Source organism: Lathamus discolor, chromosome 16 (genome assembly GCF_037157495.1).
Source record: "Lathamus discolor isolate bLatDis1 chromosome 16, bLatDis1.hap1, whole genome shotgun sequence".
NCBI lineage: Eukaryota > Metazoa > Chordata > Aves > Psittaciformes > Psittacidae > Lathamus > Lathamus discolor.
Genome location: NC_088899.1, coordinates 1,402,132 through 1,423,231, shown reverse-complemented (window position 1 = coordinate 1,423,231; position 21,100 = coordinate 1,402,132). Strand labels below are relative to the sequence as shown.

The 21,100-nt window shown below is 50.5% G+C and overlaps 3 protein-coding genes across 6 annotated transcripts in view; 1 reads left to right on the top strand and 2 right to left on the bottom strand.

Moving 5' to 3' along the window:
- Positions 1-3,556, bottom strand: part of UBR4 (ubiquitin protein ligase E3 component n-recognin 4) — an 80,550-nt gene extending 76,994 nt beyond the window's left edge. For all 3 annotated transcript variants that reach the window (XM_065696738.1, XM_065696739.1, XM_065696740.1), the window contains exon 1: positions 3,414-3,556. In XM_065696738.1, the coding sequence (XP_065552810.1) occupies positions 3,414-3,547 (134 nt within the window). In that variant the 5' untranslated portion in view covers positions 3,548-3,556. The remainder of the gene's footprint in view (positions 1-3,413) is intronic.
- Positions 3,557-5,431: 1,875 nt separating this feature from the next.
- On the bottom strand, positions 5,432-18,085 carry EMC1 (ER membrane protein complex subunit 1). 2 transcript variants are annotated; one of them, XM_065696742.1, is made up of 23 exons: positions 17,968-18,084; positions 17,693-17,817; positions 16,676-16,741; positions 16,423-16,516; positions 15,870-15,998; positions 15,608-15,734; positions 15,166-15,315; positions 14,652-14,819; positions 14,019-14,090; positions 13,511-13,570; positions 13,162-13,284; positions 12,830-12,926; positions 11,885-12,001; positions 10,766-10,965; positions 10,400-10,549; positions 10,000-10,161; positions 9,629-9,748; positions 9,282-9,419; positions 8,883-9,056; positions 7,977-8,187; positions 7,675-7,759; positions 7,069-7,198; positions 5,432-6,185 (listed from the first exon to the last, which is right to left on the bottom strand). In XM_065696742.1, exons 1-23 carry the CDS (start codon positions 18,042-18,044, stop codon positions 6,006-6,008), a joined length of 2,955 nt encoding a protein of 984 aa, XP_065552814.1. In that variant the 5' UTR covers positions 18,045-18,084; the 3' UTR covers positions 5,432-6,005. The 2 variants fall into 2 exon arrangements, with proteins under 2 accessions (XP_065552814.1, XP_065552815.1); XM_065696743.1 differs by lacking the exon at positions 7,675-7,759 and having other exon boundaries at positions 6,097-6,185; positions 17,968-18,085.
- A 75-nt stretch (positions 18,086-18,160) lies between these two features.
- MRTO4 (MRT4 homolog, ribosome maturation factor) lies at positions 18,161-20,422 on the top strand. The gene is made up of 8 exons (XM_065696750.1): positions 18,161-18,266; positions 18,341-18,399; positions 18,470-18,573; positions 18,670-18,751; positions 18,923-18,990; positions 19,179-19,330; positions 19,731-19,807; positions 20,103-20,422. Exons 1-8 carry the CDS (start codon positions 18,239-18,241, stop codon positions 20,253-20,255), a joined length of 723 nt encoding a protein of 240 aa, XP_065552822.1. The 5' UTR covers positions 18,161-18,238; the 3' UTR covers positions 20,256-20,422.
- Positions 20,423-21,100: the final 678 nt, after the last annotated feature.

Genomic DNA, 21,100 nt, shown 5'->3' with positions numbered 1-21,100 from the left:
GGTGACAGTGATGATTTCTGGAGGGGAGGTGGGGAGCAGAAGGCATCAGTTAAATACTCAGCTAAACCCAGGACATCTAAAGTTTGTCAGTGAGCAGCACTGCTGCAGATCACAGTAGAACAAACCCTTGGGCCACCAGCACAGGACGGTGCCGGCTTTGGTGGGGTGGGAGGGAGAAAAGGGCACACCATTCCCAGTTGCCTTCCCTTTTTTCTATCCCAAGTCATCATTTCCAGTCACAATGGAAGATGGGGCTGAAACAGAAGAAACTTCAGAATTTATCATTTCTCCAGAAAAAATGAGCAAGGAGAAATACTCATCAGCTTTGCAGCTTTGATTTCCTGGTTAGAATCAACCAGGTTGGAAAAGACTTTTAAGACCATCAAGTCCATCTGTTCCCAGCACTGCCAAGGCCACCATTAACCCACTCCCAGGTCCCTCAGCCGTTCCTCATCACACTTGTGCTCCAGGCCCTTCACCAGCTCCGTTGTCCTTCTCTGGACCCTACATAGCCTACCTAAAAAGCTGAAATAGAAAAGCAGCCGTTATGAGAGGCTTTGCATGAAGATCAGCAGCATAACATGACTGAGTTCCAACGTCTTGCTCACCAGGCTTCACCTCTCCACCTCCTGCCCAAAGCACATGGATGGGCAATGAGCCCAGAGACTGAATGTGCAAAAATGTTTGTGCTCCTATAGTCAGACACTGATTTTGCTCACCTACCTCTTTATGCCAACTATAAATCATCATCAGCAGATGTATACAACACATATTAATAGAACAAATTGGGAATAACACAGTACAGGAGTAGCTGGCAGCTCCTCAACAACTACTCTACTGTACAGGTCAAGCAGTTGAAGGCACAACACCCATGTGGTGTAAGAAACCAGAACAAGATGGGGAATTCCATCTGGATTGGGCAAGAAGAGGCTTGGATCTGTTATGGTGGTGAAAAGCGGAAGGCATCTGTCAACGAACCATCAAGTCCTTGCAAACAAACATAAGTAAGAGATAACAGCTTAATCTGTGATGTGCTAGTGTTATACTGCATCTATAGTGAGATTTAATAACAACTTTAGGCTACTGTATTGCTATTTATTGCTTAACTAACTTCTGCTTCCCAGGGAAGCTCATTACTCACGCTAAGCGAGAAGCCTCTGTGTCAATATCAAATATAACCTGTCAGCAACAACCACCTCCTGCCTCAGTTCTGCTTCCAAATCCCAAACAGGCCCAAAATAGAGCCTTTATGTAAGGCAGCAGGCACAAGAAGAACCTCTTCCTCCTGAAGACACAGCAGCAGGTGCAGGAGTTCTCCCTTGTGGAAAACCCTTCTGTGAAAACCAGCCTCACTGCACCCCCACAGGCTTTGTAAACCACATCTACTTCAGCTGCATCTTTCTAAGCCACAGTTTCTATCATTTATGCCAAATCAGAGGCCAAGGTCTATCAATTCCTGAACATACCTGCTAAGGGAACTCCAGGAACTCAGTGATGCTTAAACTTCAAAAAGAACTGTAAGAGTTGTTAAAACAAATGAGTTTACTAGTTTATTATGGAAAGAACTACATTAATGCTTTTAAGGCAGGTGCCAGCAGGATGATGCCAGACTCTTTCCAGTGGTGCCCAGTGACAGGATGAGGAGCAATGGCCATAAACTAAAGCACAGCAAGTTTCACCTCAACGTGAGCAAGAATTTCTTTCCATTGAGGGTGGCAGAGCCCTGGCACAGGCTGCAAGGGGGGTTGTGGAGTCTCCCTCTCTGGAGCCATCCCAAACTTGCCTGGATACGTTCCTCTGTGCCCTGCTCTGGGTGGCCCTGTCTTCGCAGAAGGCAGGACTGGATGATCTCCAGAGGTCCCTTCAACCCTCATGATCCTGGGATTTTGCTGTCATCACACCACGTTTATTTGAGAGGAAATCCAGCCACTCTGCAGATGGTGTCAACCAACAGTCTTGCTGCAAGAGCCAACAACCACCTTCCAAAAATAACTCCAACAGATAACATATTTTAGATTAGAAATCTAAAGATAGATGATTTGTTCAGCACGGAAGAGCATGGCTCCAAACACAACAAGCTGGAGGTTTCTTCCCCCTCTGTGATTTGCCACATGTTATAACAAGGCATGAAATAAGAGACTTGTGCTCATGTGAACTCCTGCCAGTTCGGAATCACAGCAAGCATCAGGCACACGACCCCAAACCGCAGGGCAATGCTACTTTGAGGCAACACACTCGTGTCTCAAGAGGAAAGTGAGGCTTTCACTGTCACCAGGAGAGGAAACAGACCTCTGCCAACAGTCAAGTGAATCCACTTCAGTGCTCCTGTGTGTTCTGCAACTCCTGACACTCCAATAATGACCATTAGGCACACTGACAGCGGAGCTCCACAAGGGAAAACGAATCTGAAATGGTCCCTACATCACAGAATCAACTGGTTTGAAAGAGAGCGATAAGGTCCCCACTGAGCCTTCTCTGCTCCAGACTGACCCCCCCCCCCCGAAAATAACAGATTAAAAGATCAGCCTCAGCACTGCCCAAATCACATCAATATTGAGCAGATTCTAGGTGACCGCTAGTATATGATCTGCACAGCACCCTAACACTGATTGAACATCAGCCACTCCACACTGCGCACACCACCACAGAGCTTTACTTTATTACCCTCCTCAGTGCAGTGTTTAGCTAGTGTTTCCTAACAACTTCGTGCGGTCAGGGCTCTACCTCTGAGCACAACGTTGCGGCATTCACGCCTAGTGCTTTAGGTCGTACACTGAGGTGTAAGCGAAACTGAACACTCCTGCTCTGAGTCTAACTTTTCTGTTAGTAAAGGCGGGCTCGATGTGCTTCAGCTTTATTTCTCTTTAAAAGGCGGGCAGTGCCCCACGGGTAGGAGCCCAAAGGAAGCCGGTGGCACCGCACGTCCCCCCAGGACGTGTCACCAGGCCAAGTGAGACCAGAGCTTGCACGGCACAGCCTGAAACAGCCCTTGGACACAGGCACAAACAGCAGAGCCGTCCCGAAGCCTCTCCGCGGGGTGACTGTCAGACCCGCGCCGGCTGCGGCCGAGCAGCAGCCGGGCGTGCATCATCATCCCCGCTTATTAGGTCCCAAGGGCACCACCCCGAGAGCCTCCCAGTCCCCAGGAAACCGGGAACGGGCTGGGCGTGAGCGACTCTCCGGACACTGCTCGGGGCTCCTTTATTTGCCCCGGCAGCCGCCGCTGCCCCTGCCCAGCCCCGAGCCGGGCCGCTCCCCATCCCGCGCCGGCGGCACCCGGCTCTGAGCCCCGCTTCCCTCAGCGCGACCCCCGAGGAGCTTCCCTCCGGCGGGACCCCGTCCTGAGCGGAGGCCGCTGCGAGGGGAGGCAGGGCCCGGGCCGCCCCCTCGGCGCGGGACAGGTGAGCCCTCACCTCTCGATAACCGAGGCGAGCAGCTGCGGGAGCTCCTTCATCTCGAAGGCCGAGTACGAGGCGGAGAGCAGCGGCCGCACCGCCACCTCCCAGCCCGGCTCTGCCGCGGCCCCCGCGCCGCCGCCCGCCGCCATCTTGCCGCTGCGCTGGGCGAGGGGGCGGGGGGGGGGGGAGGGGGGGGCCGCGGCGGCGGAGGAGGAGGGACAGGGCGGGCAGGAAGCGCCTCCCCCACGCACGCCGCTACACAGGAAGTGACGCCACGGCCCAATGCGCTTCGCAGCCTCTGATTGGAAGAGGAGGGCACTGTACGGGCGCGTGCGCAGTACATGAGTCAGCAAGTTTGCAGGGTCGCATGCGCGGTGAGTGCCGTGGGGGTGAGTGTGCCGGTGCTTCCCGTAACCGGGAGCGAGGAGACCCCCGCGGCAGCCCTGAGCCAGCCCGGGGGCAGCAGCACCAGAGGGACCTGGAGCTGCTGGAGCGAGGCCAGAGGAGGCCATGGAGATGCTGCGAGGGCTGGAGCAGCTCTGCTCTGGAGCCAGGCTGAGAGAGCTGGGCTGGGGCAGCCTGGACAAGAGAAGGCTCCTGAAGGGGAGACCTGAGAGCAGCTCCAGTGCCTAAAGGGGCTGCAGGGAACCTGGAGAGGGGCTTGGGACAAGGGCCTGTAGGGACAGGCCAAGGGGAATGGCTTGAACCTGCCCGAGGGGAGACTGAGCTGAGCTCTTAGGCAGAAGCTCTTCCCTGTGAGGGTGCTGAGGCGCTGGCACAGGGTGCCCAGAGGAGCTGTGGCTGCCCCATCCCTGGCAGTGCTCAAGGCCAGGTTGGACACAGGGGCTTGGAGCAAGCTGCTCCAGTGGAAGGGGTCCCTGCCTGTGGCAGGGCTTGGAGCTGGAGGAGCCTTAATGTCCCTTCCAACCCAACCCGGTCTGATTCTATGACACAGCTTTATTGGGGCTATCTGCACACACAGGAGGTAGGTGCCTGACAGGACACAGCCTCTCCCGGGGGCACCACTCACTGATAAAGGTGAGTTATGACAATGTTGCCTTGTAGATGACACCAAGGTGGATGCGAGCGTTGACCTGGTGGAGGACAGGAACGCTCTGCAGAGGGATATGGACAGGCTGGAGCACCAGGCTGTGGCCAGTGGGATGAGGTTCAACAAGGTAAAGTGCCAGGGCCTGAACTTGGTCATGACAGCCTTATAGAATGCTCCAGGCTTGGGGAAGAGTGGCTGGGAACTGCACATGGGAAAGGACCTGGAGGTGCTGACTGAACACGGGCAGCTTGTGCCCAGGAAGCCAGGAAGCCACCAGCATCCTGGTCTGTATCAGCACCAGTGCGGCAGCAGGACCAGGGCAGTGACTGTGCCCCTGCACTAAGCACTGGTGAGGCTGCACCTCAAATCCTGTGTTCAGTTCTCTTCCCCTCACTACAAGAGAGACATTGAGGTGGTGGAGCAGGGCCAGAGAAGGGCAACAGAGCTGGTGCAGGACCTGGAGCCCAAGTGTGATGGGGAACGGCTGAGGGACCTGGGGGGTTCAGTCTGGAGAAGAGAAGGCTCAGGGGGGAGCTGATGGCTCCCTACAAGTGCCTGACAGGAGGATGGAGCCAGGAGAGGCTGGGCTCTGCTCCCAAGGAACAAGGGATGGGACAAGAGGAACCGGCCTCAAGCTGCCCCAGGGCAGGTTTAGATGGAGCTGAGGAGCAATTCCTGCCTCAGAGGGTGCTCAGGCATTGGAACAGGCTGCCCAGGGCAGGGCTGCAGTCACTGTCCCTGCAAGTGTTCACATCCTGGGGAGATGAGGCCTCAGTGCCATGGGTTAGTGGTGGCCTTGGCAGTGCTGGGTAAGGGTTGGACTGGGTGAGCTTAAAGGGCTTTTCCAACCCAGCTGATTCCGTGATTCTAAATCCATATACAAAGAGCAAACCGCCATTACTGGGGGGAACACTGTGAGCTTCTTCACTCCCCAACTGTGATGAGAGCTTAGCCCCAGTGTTATACACCAAATACAGCAAAATTAAAACCAACATCATAATAAATAAAGAACATGGAGAGATTTTACATTCAAATTCCACCCACAGCCCCGTGACTGAGTGACCCAATGGGGCCATTTTCCAACAGCATCCATCCAAGTTCTAACCTTCTTCCCAACATCTCCTCTTCTCAGTCCTTACCCACAGTAGCTCAAGTGGCACCGTGCACACACAGCACAACATCCCTCTGTCCTCCTCTTGCTGAGGAAGAGGTGAGGATCAGGAGTATGTGCATCCTTAGATCTTCACTAACATCAGGGAGGTGATGCCATAGCAGATTTTAGGGCGTTAATGGAGGTTGGGGAGATTTACTTTATAATAGTCTCTTTTCCATCTCTCTTCCATTTCTTCTCACTGGGATACACATAGGCACCATATTGTGTTGTTGCACCAGCACCTTTTCCTCCTAAATATCCTCCAGCAAAAATATAATTCAGCTGTTTGCACCCATCAAGCAAGCTGGAACTTGGACCTGAACCCAACATGGGGTGGAGGATCTTCAGCCAGTCCACACCTCAGATGTCTTCTCCAGCCACAGCCCTCCCTGGGCCCGCAGCCTTAGCGCCAGGCCCGGTTCAGAAGCTTCACCTGTGCCAGTCTCTTTGTGATCATGGTAGCAAAAACCAGCCCAAAGAGGACGCTGCTTATGAGCACGTAGTCATAGTCATCCTTCAGGACATCAAATTGTTTCGATGGGTACACTCGGGTCTGGTAGATGTCCAGGCCATATGCAACAACCTACAGGGATGAGATCATGAGCTGGTAAATGCAGGTTTGAGTGCAGAATCATAGAATGCTTTGGGTTGGAAAGGACCTTAAGATCATCCAGTTCCAACCCCTGCCATGGGCAGGGACACCTCACACTAGACCATGGTGCTCAAGGCTCTGTTCAACCTGGCCCTGAACAATGCCAGGGATGGGGCAGTGTAAATCTGGTGTAAAACCAGATCACAGAATCATGGAATCAACCGGGTTGGAAAACAGCTTTAAGCTCATCCAGTCCAACCATTCCCAGCACTGCCAAGGCCACCACTGACCCATGGCACTGAGGCCTCGTCTACACGGTGTGTGAACACTTGCAGGGATGGTGCCTGCAGCCCTGCCCTGAGCAGCCTGTTCCAATGCCTGAGCACCCTCTGAGGCAGGAATTGCTCCTCAGCTCCATCTAAACCTGCCCTGGTGCAGCTTGAGGCCGGTTCCTCTTGTCCCATCCCTTGTTCCTTGGGAGCAGAGCCCAGCCCCTCCTGGCTCCATCCTCCTGGCAGGCACTTGTAGGGAGCGATCAGGTCCCCCCTGAGCCTTCTCTTCTCCAGACTGAACCCCCCAGGTCCCTCAGCCGTTCCCTATCACACTTGGGCTCCAGGCCCTGCATCAGCTCCGTTGCCCTTCTCTGGCCCTGCTCCAGCCCCTCAATGTCTCTCTTGTAGTGAGGGGCCCAGAACCGAGCACAGGATTGGGTACATCAGAACTGATTGAGTGAGTTCTATGGTTCTGATTAAAAGAAGAAATGCTGAAGCAGTGAGCAGCCACTTGATCAGCAGTCACAGAGCTCCCTGCCACAGGCTGCAGCACCACCCACTACCTCCTTATGTCTACATTGAAGCTTCCACCCTGTGCTCACCAGACAAGTAGACTCTAGGCCAGAGGGGGCCGTATAAATCCCTCTCATCCGCGATATGGTTTGATTGTAGTTGATAAACCTCTCAGCATGGATCTGCACATCAGGGGAGTACGGAATAAGGTTCTCTTCTCTGAAAGGCATTTAGAGAGAAATCAAAACCCAATCAACCAGCACACGGATAACATCACCTGAATTTCATGTCTGATCATCACAAGCGGATCTGAAACAGCAAATTTAGTGGCTTTTCTCAGTGCAGATTCATTTTTGATGCAAGATGAAAATCTAGCATGCCACTGGGTCAGACTGCACTGCACCAGCCCTCTGAAGTGCTAAAAGTAAGCATAATTCTAAAAACTTCAGGCACTCAATCTGCCTGTGGCTTCTTAGAGTAGAGACAACACTCATTTTGCTAATGGTAAGCTCTATTGTATCACAGACATTTTCCATGGTCAGAAACTGGGAGCAAAGTGACCTCACTTCATTTAATGCAACAATTGCCCTGAATCTGTCCAGGAAAAGGTGTTCTACTTAACACAACTCTACTACACACAAAACAAACCCCTCCTCAAAGCTGTCCAGGAATAGTGGTTATCCTGCTTTCCTTACCTGCTTTGTTCTGTGGGGATCTCTGGGCGGCGAGGATCCAGCAGAGCCTTGGGAAGGGAGAGGATGGCCCCAGAGGGAAGCCCAACTGTGCATTAAAGAAACACATCTTAAGAATGGCTCTGACTGAATTTCCTAGCAGCTCACATAAATGCTCTCTTGGTGCCTATCCCTACTCTTGCCAGGAGGCCAGAGAAGCCACAGGCATCATTTTTAGAGGCAAACAGATTTTGCTTGAATTTCAGTGTGAAACTGCCTTGTGCAGGCAGCATCAGCACATGCAGAACAGAGCAGGACATACTCACCGAGCAAGTGCCGGCTGGTGATGCCCCGCTCAGTGATGGTGGCCTCCATGGCACTGATGGCAGACGGGAAGATGTAAGATTGCTGGAGAACCTGAGGTAAAATCGGGCGGTCCAGGGAGCTGAAGGCTGTGGCATTGTATTGCTCTGTCCCCTCATACAGCTCCAGTACAGTGAACTCGTTCCGACGTGCCTTTGTGTTCCAGTACTGGTACTGAAATGAGAGAAGGGTTTTAGGAATACAAGGCAAGCAGAGTCAGTAATACAGAGAGGTAGCAGGAAATCCCAGAGTGGTTTAGGTTGGAAGGGACCTTAAAACTCATCCAGTTCCAACCCCTGTCATGGGCAGGGACCCCTTCCACTGGAGCAGCTTGCTCCAAGCCCCTGTGTCCAACCTGGCCTTGAGCACTGCCAGGGATGGGGCAGCCACAGCTTCTCTGGGCACCCTGTGCCAGCGCCTCAGCACCCTCACAGGGAAGAGCTTCTGCCTAAGAGCTCAGCTCAGTCTCCCCTCGGGCAGGTTCAAGCCATTCCCCTTGGCCTGTCCCTACAGGCCCTTGTCCCAAGCCCCTCTCCAGGTTTCCTGCAGCCCCTTTAGGCACTGGAGCTGCTCTCAGGTCTCCCCTTCAGGAGCCTTCTCTTGTCCAGGCTGACCCAGCCCAGCTCTCTCAGCCTGGCTCCAGAGCAGAGCTGCACAGCATGTTTGTGGCTTCCCCTGGACTTGGTCGAATAGTTCCATGTCCCTTTTTGTGTTGGGGACACCAGGGCTGTGCACGTTACTGCAGGTGGGGTCTCACAAGAGACACATCTCGAAAAATCCCAGAGAATGATCAGAAAGTCTTTTCCACACAGGTTCAGCAATTGCCGGACCTCCCAGACATAAAGAACCAGCTAAGAACAACTCCTTACCACCACCCAGTTCTCTGAGTGAACCATATGGACAGGTCCCTTTGCTTTCTTCTGCACTGAGGAGTGGATGATCCTGCCTGTGACTCCATCAATCAGATATATTCCAATAAATGTGCGCTCGTGATGTGTATCTGTGCTCTCTGTCACCACAGCAAGCAGGTTGGGATTCAGGGACTAGAGAAAAAGAGAGAATCACCCTCACTTCAGTGCTATAGGCCCCTTATTTATACACATTTCATCTGGAACTAAGCATATAATGAACAAAGTATGTGGTCAGTGAGCCATATAGAGCAAAAATGGCACCACAGGGCAGTTGCTCTCCACATAGCACCTAGAAACAGTGCTGAGATCTGCCCGAGATAATGCAACAAAAAGCCAACAAAAAAGTTGCAAAGGCACCTTATAGAGAACGCTGCGGTCCCCCATCACCCGGCCCTGGGAGTGCACGTGCTCATTGGACCTCTTCCCCTTCACACTCACTATCCTCTGCACTTCGGTGGGTATGACCACCTCCCAGCTCTCCTCTGTTGTCAAGTCCTGCAGGAACAAAGCACCATGTTGGAGGTTTTATCTTGTCATCAAAAGACATCACCTCTGCCTGTAAAATGCTTTTGAAATGGAAGTTTCTTGGGCACAGTTTGAGGCTGAACTGTTTCTATCTGGAGCAAAATTCCTTAAATCCAATGAAGAGAGCTACCATTAGCCAGAGGATGTTCAGGACTTGGACTGTAATGAGTCTTCTATACCTTTTTCAGTCTGAATCCAGAGAGTCTTCCCTGCTCAGCATCGACTAGATAAAAAAAGATGGAATGAGCCATTTCTCTTAGCTGGCGAAGGACATTTTTAGTCGCTGGGAAAGCTGTAACCTGGAAAAGAAGAATTGAAACAGAGGTTAATGACCAACTGACACAAAAAATAACCCCAAACCCACCAAAACCCAAGAAAACAGCAGCACAGAAAGATTGTTTCAGACATTTATCAGGATGAGGTCTGTTTTACCAGAATAACCTCACCGTTTTGTGGGAACTGTGACTCAATGGCATTTTTATCTTGCTCCAAAGGGAGGCGAATATTAATCAGAACATGAGGAAAACTGTCTCCAGGCAAAGCAATTTACCTTGTACTCATCATCAATCAGGAGTAGTACTTTGGCATAATCTTGATCCATAATAGGCAGAAGCAAAGTCTGAAGAATTGGACGCTTCAAAATAGGAGGAGCTACTTGACTTCTCTTCCCAAAGATGGGGTTAAAGACATACAAGAAGCTCATTTTGGTTTCCTATAAAACAAATAAGATGCAAAGCTTTTTCTAAGGCAGGAAAAAGAGCTGATTTTCTATCTGTTGCTTACTAGTGTTGACTATTCACAGCCTGGATTTAGGGTGTTCATATTCTCCTCCTGTCCCCATGTCAGTGACAATCAGACAATACCCAAAAAAGAGACTTTTTTCCACTCCTTCAAAGCACGCATTTCCAAGCTCAGCAAGTTCAGTGGAGGGAGAGAGGAAAGGGACTCACCTTGTCCTTCACAAGCAAGGTGCACTGTGGAGGGTGTGGGAAATGGGCTGTTGTTCTTTGGACCATCAGCTTAAAGGAGGAGCCTGGTCGCACATTCCTGAGATACTGCTTCCACAGGATGGTGCCAGAGCTGCTTTCAATACCAAAAAGCTGAGCGGAGACACAGGAAAACCCAAGTTTAGAACACATCTCTGGCACTCAAGCACTGCATCTTTCTTCAGGCTATGACAAAGAAAGAAGAGACTTAGTCCCTCTCTAAAGCATTCTGCACATCATCTCACCATGTTCTGCCCAGAGCCTGACTAACACCAGAGCTAAGACTCCTTGCTACAGGCTAGCTGCAGATTCCCATCCTGGCTTCCTCACCTTCCCTGAAGCAGTGACCATCACCATCATTTTCTGCAGGTTGAATTCATCTCTGGCCAAATTGTCAATGTTAATCTCATTTTTAATCTGGCTCCGGGGTTTCCTGGCATCATAGAACATCTTCCAAAGATGAGCAGTCCAGGCTTGCAGCAGGATGAGCTGGGAGGAGAGCCTCTTCAGAAACATCCCCAGCAAGCCATCTGCAAATGGGACCAACACGGTAACAACATAAACCATTATGCCCCACTCCACAGCAGAAATGATGGTCTCAATCATAAAGAAGAAATGCTGCCACGCATGAACCTACAATAACTCCTTGCCTCTGGCTCCCACTCCAGGATAGCACAGTTCCAGTTACCATTTGTACAGCAGACTCTGCATTTACCAACCTCTTCCCGCTTGACACTGGTATAGCTCATTCCAGAAGACATCCCCATCAACTGAAAGCAAACCTTCATGCAGAATACAGCATCTCTTCCTTTGTATCCCTTCTTTCTCACTGGTACACTCCCAGTAAGTGCCCACCTAAAGCTTACCCACCTAAAAGGTCTGTATCTCCCTCTGTACTCATTACTCAGAGCAAGAGAAGCCTTTGAAGTCAAGAAATACTTAATTCTGCCCAATCAAGGTTTATATTTAGCTCCTTGAAACAAAGAGAACACCAGACTTCGACTATCTTTAACCACTGAGGAAGACAAGCAGAGATAGACTTCACTAAGAAGCAGTTGTAAGAAATAACCAGGAAGACTGCATGCAGAGGTTACCTTGAATGGCTGCATCCAGGACAGCAAGGAAAAACAAAACAAAGGGGAAAAAAAAAGGCTATTGCAAATGAGTCTTATGGAAAGAGTCAAAGGAAAATATTAGGAGAGGTGGCCAAAATCCCTCCTACTGCTGCTGACCGGTTATTTAATATAACAATGTAATACACTCATATCATCTGCATTTGGCATTGGACTTCCAAAGTTCAGACAGAAATGGGTTTGTTTCTGTTTGTTTTAATTGCTATCAGTAGAAAATTGAATCCTCTCAGCTCAGATGAAAAAGAAAACAATCAATACATTTATTCAGGAAGAAAACCAGACTCACAGGGGTAATCCTGGTATGTCTATGGCTTACCTGCTTTCTTCCCAAATTCTCCCTCCAGCTCAGCCTGGGCACCTGTAAGAGGTAGATCCACCATCTCCAAGCTTACCACTTCTGCTAGGGACTCCTCTCTATTCCACACAACTTTTCCTAGAAAGAAATAAGGAGTCAAATATTGGAAAAAGAAACTTAATATCTGGAAATAGACTCACTCAATATAGAAATTATCTTCCAGGGGACCCTTCAGATGCAAATCACTGCTCTTCATGAAATACAAAACATCCATCCATCCATCCATCCATCCACCCACCCACCTACCTACCTAACATCATGCAATTACCTCTGTCATAAAACACAAATATTTTACACAACTGGAACCACTTTTGGGGAAAAGCCACTGGATCAGTAAAAGCCATTGTATGATTGTGTGATACTATGATCTGGTGTTTTAAAAGGGCTACAGTCATTAAGTCTATTTAAAGCATGAGATACAGAATGTGAACAACTGGATTCCTTTTCAGCCCTAGAAAGTTCATGTCACTGAGAAGGACTTTGAACCCTTCCTGCAAATGAACATTTTTGCCATGAGGATCTTTTCCAAAGAAACTCTGAGGAAGATCTGTCGCAGGACTTGGACTCTCCTCCTACCACAAAGAACATGGCAGAACTGCTTTCTCAGATGAGATGTCTTGTGAGGGTGAAAGAGTTTCCAGGATCTTTCACAGAATCATAGAATCAATGAGATTGGAAAAGACCCTTAAGATCATCAAGTCCAACCTTCACCCCAGCACTTCCAAGGCCACCACTAACCCATGGCACTGGGGGAATGGGACTTAGACCAGTTCAATCCATTTTGGTGGTTTCCAAAGAAAGCAATGATAAAACATAATCATTTGGGACTTGGAATTTTCTCCCTGGCCTACAGTGACAAGGTGTGCACTGTTAAGAATGGAGCAAGCTGCTCTTTGTGCCAGTTACCTGGCTGCTGGAGGAACATCAGCATGTGGTCTTCTGTTTGTACCAAGGCCCGATAGCCCACGGAGTCATCCTTCTTCAGGAAAACTTGGATGTATAGCTGGAACAAAAAGCAAATGAAGCAGTGAGGTTAATGATCACATCATGTCCTTAGAGAAAACAGAACTCTTGGATAAATCAAGAGCAAACAGCATGATTGTGCGCAGTAATCCAGCACGCCCTTGGAATGCTTTTCCTCTTGTCCTCCACAGGCACAGCTCCTTGGAAGGCTCTATCAAGTCTGCCACAGCAGGGCAGGGAAGGCATTGCAAGTGTGATAATCTCTCCTCACTCACCTGCTGTGGCTTGGCACCACTCGGCTCCAGGTTAAAGGTAATTGTGGTATCCAGCAATCTTTGTCCAGTTTCAACCAGGTAGAGATTAATGTTGTAGGTTTGATTGGAACAGGTCAAGGAGTCCTGTAACACCAGGCAGAAAATAGCTGAGTCAAACACATGTGCAGAAGTTCTGCAGAAGGATTTCATACTCAGCAAGAACTGTGGCTGCAGGAGAGCTTTAGATTATATATATGGAGCTGCTACAGTCTCCAAAAAGATGGTGTAACACCCTTTGCATTCTGTTCCTGCACACAAAGGAATAAAAGGACTGTCAAGAACTTCTGCTGTTCTTGGGAATACTTCATACCTGCTTCTGGGAATCCTCCAGAGCATGTCCAGCATGCAGGCCATCAGAACTTCCAGGCTTCTGAAATGAGGATGAGAAGAGGTAACATGGCAGTAAGAGGACAAAATAAAACAGGTTTCTGAGTGCCTGACAAGTCATGTTCAGCCTGACTCTGAAACCAGGCAGGAACCAGTCTGTTCTGTTCTATTTCTGATAAAAATGAGACCTGGCTAAGTTCAGTACTCCTCAGAACTGAAATCCTCTGCAAGTCAATGAAGCTGATTTCTAGGTTACCTGCCCACCTCGGACAAGGTTCAAACACGCCGCACACAGGACAAGATGCTTCACCAAGCCACAAATAGCCTTATCTGGCACTAATCAAGGCCTACTTGCATTATCATTGTCTTCATATGCCCAAGAAGCTAACTAAATACTCCTCCATGAAGGAAAGCCCTTATGGAACCCACCCCCCGGAGCAGATCCATGCTAGAGCTGTGCTGGTTCCATAGTACAGGCAAACTGTACTCACCAGCTCGCTCCTGCAGGTCAGGACAGCAGCCACAGTCTTCTCCCCAGTTGTTGCAAAACTCACTAGAGCTGCCTGAAAAAAGAGCAGGAAATTGCAGAAGAAACAAGAAAACACCCCAAACCCCATAAAACCTACCTGTGCACCAAACTAAACCATTAGAAATACATGATCTTTAACAGCCAGACTTTAAATGTCATTGTTTCACCAAATGAAATTACCTACGACTGAACTAATACCAACACTAATACTTCTCAAACATAGAAACAGTTGACGTGCCACAGGCTTTTAAACCATTACGTCCAGTGTTCCTTGGCTGTTTTAAGCCCATTTGCGTTCAAAACCTCTCAGCTGGTGTACCAAAAGTACTGCTACACCACCAGACACTTAGACACACATCTCTACCCACCTCAAAATCAGGGCAGCACCCCAGTGCTGACAACCGTAGGCAACAATATAAAGTTGTTGGAAATAGTTCAAGTAGTATAAATGAAATCTAATGCTGTTCAGGTGTTGCAGCCAAGAGCACACTGAAATAAGCAGCTCAACAGCTGCTTCAGAAAGCTCAGTACAGAGGTTTTAAGGAATTTTAAGCTGTATTTGACCCTCTCACTGGAGTACATTCATCTTGGTTACCTGCTGGAAGTCCCGGAGGTGGCTGAGCAGCCCATGTTTGTACTGCAGCAGAGAGAAGTGGCTCGGAGCCAGCTGCAGGAAGAACTGAGTCCGTGAAGCACTGACTACATTGGGTTGAGTGGCCAGTATCCTGGGCTGGAAGCCATCAGCAAACTCCAGGTCAAGTGACTGTGAAGGGGAGACACGTGTTCATAAGAACTTTGTTTTCCCAACTGAAACTAATAGCTTCCTTTTATCAGCAGCAATATAAGCTTTATGAAGATTCCCTGTGTCAGGATAAATAAAGCAGAAGCATGGAGGCTAAGCATCCTGTTGGAACCAAGATCTGAAGGCACTGATCCAGAAGAAATGATTAGACAGAAGAGTTTTCTCTCCCTTGTCTCAATGTACGGATTGTGATCCCCTCCCTCTCTCTTCAATCACTCTGTACTTTAAAGACAGAACCCCCTCCGCTGCCAAGCACCAAACCAGCTGGACAACGAATTACATACAACTTTTTCTAAGCACTTCTCACCTGCAGTGGGATCTGCCTCATCTCCTGCTCGGTCTCCAAGGAGCAAACATAGAGTGAACGTGTGTCCATGTCCATGCACACCAGCACTGCCTCCCCCACCACACTGCACACGCCGTTCAGAGTCTTCAGCCACGGGGCTGCTACTCTGATCTGCCAAGTGAGACATGAACAAAGCTGTCAACAGAACTAAATCTTCCAAGAGCCAACTTAGACGCAGCTAAGACTTTAACTCACAGTTTTTTCTATTCATGACCCTGGGTGAAACTGAGATTTCCACATTTTGCTTTCAGCTGTGAAACCCATTTATTGGCCTACAGCAATGCCATAGTGAAAGGGAATTTCGTCACACCACAACAATTACTCTGCACACCACAGCCCATCTAATTAGAAGTACATTTGTTAACATCAACTTCAGTATTTTGGCTCCACAATCAAGCACTACCTGTTTTGTAATTTCTCCATCTTCTACACTGAAGGTTAGAATATTCAGGTGGCTCTGGGGAACAATTCCAAGCACATGGATCACTCCAGTCCCGTGGGAATACAGCAACTGGTACTGAGTGTTCTCACTGCAAGAGAAGCAGCAACCATGAAGCAGCATCTTCTCATACCAGTTTTCAACAGCAAAAGGCAAGCACAGCATCCATTCCTCTCCAAGGCAACAAGCTCCCTGCCAGAAGTTTACACTTAAAAGTTGTTCTTACCTTTCTGGCAAGTGTTCCACCCATTTCTGGTGCCCGTTGGAAAGGTAGTGAAGAGAGATGGCTGCTTTCTTCAGGACTGCCACGTATTTCACCACGTCCTGCAGCCCCACCAAACCAGCCACCTGGAAACTAAGCACAGGTCAGAGACAGTGAGTTAGAGAGATGTTTTCTTCTAGGAGAAAATAAAACCACTCCAAACACTCAACATCAGTCATGAAGTACAATTTATATTCCACTTTATGTACCCTCGCTGATCTCCGCAGAGAGCACGTGGCTGAATCCAGGCACCCCAAACCAGATGAAAGTTGAACATGTTGTATACTTAAAGAGAAAATTAATCTATGTAAAAAACATGCATCTCTGCCTCTTACTGGTTTGCTAAGAAACAGAAATGGATTTAACGGGAAGGTTCAGCCCTTCCTAAAGAATTCATCCCAATGTTATTTTGGAAACATATTTCCATCTAACCCATCTTTCTCCATAATGCAAGTCCAGACTAGGACAACAACCTCTTTTTTCCTTCTAGAGCAGCACTACAAACAGGAAAGCCTACCTGCCCGTGTCCAGGGATGTCTCCCAGTTCAACCCTCCAATATTGGTCTCCCAGGAGCGCAGAATACGTCCAGCATTGGACACAGTGATGGCATCTGCCCAGAAAATGAAGAGAAGATGAACATGGAACATGTACCCAGCACAGGTCAACAAGGCAGTAAGTTTTCATAAGTTCAGCTCCTGGTCTAACGCATGGTTGAGATCCTATGAGGGCAACCACCAGCCGCAGCACAACACCCATGTGTTCTCCTTACCCTGTCCATGGATCAGCATCGCATCCACTGCTCCTTCAGAGGTTCCCTTGTCTACATGACGCCACACTGAAACAAGAGCGACGTGAGAACAAGATCTGCTACCCCAAAGCATTTGTTTGTGGTTATTTTTAAACTTAGGCTCTTTCTGGCCATAAACATACAGACAGAACAGTCAGCCTGCCCTAAGCAACAGCTTTTGAACAGCCAGATGAATCCTCTTTAGTCTGACAAAACAACGTTGCCAGCATCACTCTCTCAGTATTAAAACACAGAACCATGGAACGGTTTGTGCTGGAAAGGACCTTAAAGCTCATCCAGCTCCAACCCCTGCCACAGGCACGGACACATTCCACTAGAGCAGCTTGCTCCAAGCCCCTGTGTCCAACCTGGCCTTGAGCACTACCAGGGATGGGGCAGCCACAGCTTCTCTGGGCACCCTGTGCCAGCGCCTCAGCACCCTCACAGGGAAGAGCTTCTGCCTTATCTTCATCTTAAACCTCCCATTTCAGTTTGAACCCATCACCCCTTGTCCTATCACTCCAGTTCCTGATGAAGAGTCCCTCTCCAGCATTCTTGCAGCCCCCTTCAGACACTGGAAGCTGCTCTGAGGTCTCCACACTGCTTCTCCAAGCCGAAGAGCTCCAGTCTTCTCAGCCTTTCTCCATACAGGAGCTGCTCCAGCCCCTGATCATCCTCGTGACCTTCTCTGGACTTGCTCCAATAGCTCCATACCCTTTTTATACTGAGGATACCAGAACTGCACACAGTGCTGCAAGTGGGGTCTCCTGAGAGCAGTATCAGGAGGGGCAGGATCCCCTTCCTGAGCTGCTGTTCACACTCGGGGGTGCAGCCCCGCTCACGGCCAGGTTCTGGGCTCAAGCACACACTGACGCTGGGTCACGTCCAGTTTCTCAACAACCAACACCCCAAGCCCTATGCAGTACACAGCTACAAGCCCCACACAGCACAACCCGATCAACCCATTATCCCCAGCGCAACAAAACCCACTTCACTCACGGATTTCACCACTCCTGGAGTTCAGGGCAGCCACGACGTTCTTCTCGGTGGCCACAACGAGCTTCTTGGAACCCTGCGAGGCCTCCAGAGAGGCGAACTTCAGCTTCCCCACGTACTGCTGCCTCCTGGGACAGCAAAGGCGAGCGGGTGAGACGGGACCGGCTGAGGGGAAGGCCGCGGGGACGCCGCAGCAGCGGGAGGCAGCACGGCGGGCCCCAGGCTCGCAGGAGGAGGACCCCGGCGCGGTGGGGCCCCCCGGCAGCCCCAGCACTCACCAGTCGAACTTGCCCACTTGGTCCTCATAGACAGCGGCCGCCAGCGGCAGCAGCAGCGCCCACAGCCCCGCCGCCATAGCAGCGCCAGGCCTGGCTGCCTGCACCCAGAGGTCCTTAACGCCGCAGGGCTGCCCTCGCTGCTGCCTGCGCCGCAAACCCGCTCGGAACCTCAAGGCGGACACACAGGCACCGCTCGAGGCAGCCCGCCGACGCTCCCGGCGGCCCGCACAGCGCCTCCGCGGGGGCCTCGGAGCACGACGACGGCGGAGCCATGCCGAAATCCAAGCGGGACCGCAAGGGTGAGTGCGCCGGGCGCCGGCGCCCCCGGCCCCGCTGCTCCCGCACTAACGTGTCCCCTGCTCCGCTTCCGCAGTCTCCCTGACGCGGACGCCCAGGAAGGGGTTGGAAGCCAAGCAGGCGCTCATTGCCGAGGTGAGTGCGGCCCGGCCCGGCCCCGCGCGGTGCCGCCGTGCGCCGGTCCCCGCTAACGGCTGCCTTGCAGCTGCGGAGATGCGTGGACACCTACAAGTACATCTTCGTCTTCTCCGTTGCCAACATGAGGAACAACAAGCTGAAGGACGTGCGGAACGCTTGGAAGCACAGCAGGTGAGGCGGGGGGCAGCGGTGGGCAGGGATGTGCTGCCGCGGGGGAAGCGCGGACCGGGAGCTGGTGGCTCCTTCTTCCTTCTCCCGCTGGTCCAGGATCTTCTTTGGAAAGAACAAAGTGATGATGGTGGCGCTGGGACGTGAGCCGAGCAGCGAGTACAAGGAGAACCTGCACAAGGTAGGGGTTGTGTCCTGAAAACTTTGCCCTCAGAAAGCTGGGCTCCCTCGGGTGCTGGAACAGAACCCACCCGTGTTGTGGCACCCATCCCTGTTGTTGGCAGAGCTCAGCTCCGGTGCAGGATTGATCCCTGGATGCTGCTCGAGTCCCGTGATGGCTTCTGTCTTTCAGGTCAGCAAACACCTGCGAGGAGAAGTTGGTCTGCTCTTCACCAACCGCACCAAAGATGAGGTGGACGAGTGAGTACATGTTGGTGCAGCGGGGGTGTGAAACAGAGCAGCTGCTTGGTTTCCTTCCCCTTGTCTACATTACTCACTGGCATTTCTCTTCAAGCAGTTAGGATCTTGTGAGGCTTTTCCACTCATCTTCCCAACAGCAGGGAAGAACTCACTGCAGCTAAAGCTCTTGTTACCAATCCCTGTCCCAGGTGGTTCTCCAAGTTCAAAGAGGTGGACTTTGCCCGCGCGGGGAACAAGGCGACGTACACGGTGAGCCTGGACACAGGACCCTTGGAACAGTTTCCTCACTCCATGGAGCCACAGCTACGGCAGCTGGGGCTGCCAACGGCACTGAAGAAAGGTATGTGATAGGGCTGAGAGGGCAAGCTTGGCTTTCACCTGCACAGGTAATGTCTTTGAAAGAGAATGTTAAGAGTTTAGGAGAAAATCCCATGGGCAGGTTTATTCTTCTTTGGGTGGTGCTAGAACTCATTGTATTCTTGTGCTGCTCTTCCCAAACCGTTGTCAGAGGATGAGCAAGCAACCAGCTCTCTATCAAATACTGCCTTCCTTCAGTGGTGACCACCAGCATATCTGTATCCTGTTCAGAAACTAGACATAGGGGGTTTTAGAGCTTATCTCACCCAGCTTCCTGAAGAGTTCCAATATTTGCATGGAATGGTAGTGTTTGTGAGAGCCCTGCTTTTCCCTGGGCTCCTCCAGGATTTCTGAGCCTATTTCAAGAGCTTCTGGTCCCGCAGGAGTGGTGACGCTGCTTTCAGATTACGAAGTCTGCAAAGAAGGAGATGTTCTCACCCCTGAGCAAGCCCGAGTCCTGGTGAGTAATGCTGTGACATGGCATCTCTGTGAGCCCCCAGTTAATTTCTCGGTTTAATTGTGGTGTAGGGTGTGAGTTCTGGGGCGAAGGTGAGCAGCACTGCTGGGTATTGGTCGGTGGGGTGTGCAAACTTCCTTACCTCTTCCTAACACGAATGCTAAAACTCTGCAGCAGTTACTTTGGCTCCTGCTTTGCTGCAGTTCCCAGCTGGAAGTGGTACTCATTTCCTTGACATAGTTTTGCTAAGTAGGCCATGGAAATAAGGCAGCAATGACAACTTTGTGTCCTTTCCTAGAAACTCTTTGGCTATGAGATGGCAGAGTTTAAAGTCACCATTAAATTTCTGTGGAATTCGGAGACTGGAGACTTCCAGAAGCTTGTGGGAGATGCAGCAGAGGAGGAGGATAATGAAGAAGAGGAGGAGAATGATGACAGCGATGAGGACTAGCAGCAGTCCTTGTGCTTGGACACCAGGCAGCTCTATTAGGAAGAGAGGAGGATGTTTCCCTCCCCTGTTTGCATCTGGAGGACAAGGACAGTCTGCTCGAATACACTCTTCATAGAAATGACCTAATTATGCTTTTTTATATATATAAATGTACATATAAAACCTCAGATGGTTCTTGCTGCTGCCTGTTACTGTTGGAGTACCCTGGGATCTGAGGAAATGCTCCCTCCAAACACGAAACCACATAAATGTAACAGCTTGGACACAGTCTGCCTGCTACTGGGGAAGATCACAGAGTCATAAAATGGTTTGGGTTGATGGAACCTTCAAAGCTCATCCAATCCAACCCCTTGCAATGAGCAGGGACATAATCACCTACATCAGGTTTCCCAGAACCACATCCAGCCTGGCCCTGAATGTCTCCAGGGATGGGGCATACAGCACCTCTCTGGGCAACCTGTGCCAGTGTTTCACCACCCTCAGTGTAAAGGATTTCTTCCTCACCTCCAGCCTCAATCTCCCTCTTTCAGTTTAAACCCATCACCCCTCGTCCTGTCACAACAGGCCCTGCTAGAAAGTCTCTCCCCATCTTTCTTAATGGGCCCCTTTTAAGAACTGAAAGGCCACAATAAGGCCACCTGGAGTCTTCTCCAGGCTGAACAACCCCAGATCTCTCAGCCTTTCCTCACAGGAGATGTGCTGTGTCCCCCACTGGTTTTGTGGGTCTTCTCTGGACCCCCTCCAACATGTTGCAGAGGGTTTGCTCCCATCTTCTGACCCAGAGGAGCTGTTAAGCTCGAGGTTGCAGAGCATGAACAAGGAGAAGCCAGCCAGGCTGTGGTTTA

Bases quoted from the DNA above. Each gene is read 5' to 3' on its own strand.
- MRTO4 (XM_065696750.1), top strand. From the start codon at position 18,239: ATGCCGAAATCCAAGCGGGACCGCAAGG. The intron at 18,752-18,922 runs GTAGGGGTTGTG...TCTGTCTTTCAG, and splicing joins ACAAGGAGAACCTGCACAAG to GTCAGCAAACACCTGCGAGG. The intron at 19,808-20,102 runs GTGAGTAATGCT...GTCCTTTCCTAG, and splicing joins CTGAGCAAGCCCGAGTCCTG to AAACTCTTTGGCTATGAGAT.
- EMC1 (XM_065696742.1), bottom strand. From the start codon at position 18,044: ATGGCGGCGGGGCTGTGGGCGCTGCTGCTGCCGCTGGCGGCCGCTGTC. The intron at 17,818-17,967 runs GTGAGTGCTGGG...TTGCTGTCCCAG, and splicing joins CAAGTGGGCAAGTTCGACTG to GAGGCAGCAGTACGTGGGGA. The intron at 15,735-15,869 runs GTAAGAACAACT...CTTCTCTTGCAG, and splicing joins GTGGAACACTTGCCAGAAAG to TGAGAACACTCAGTACCAGT.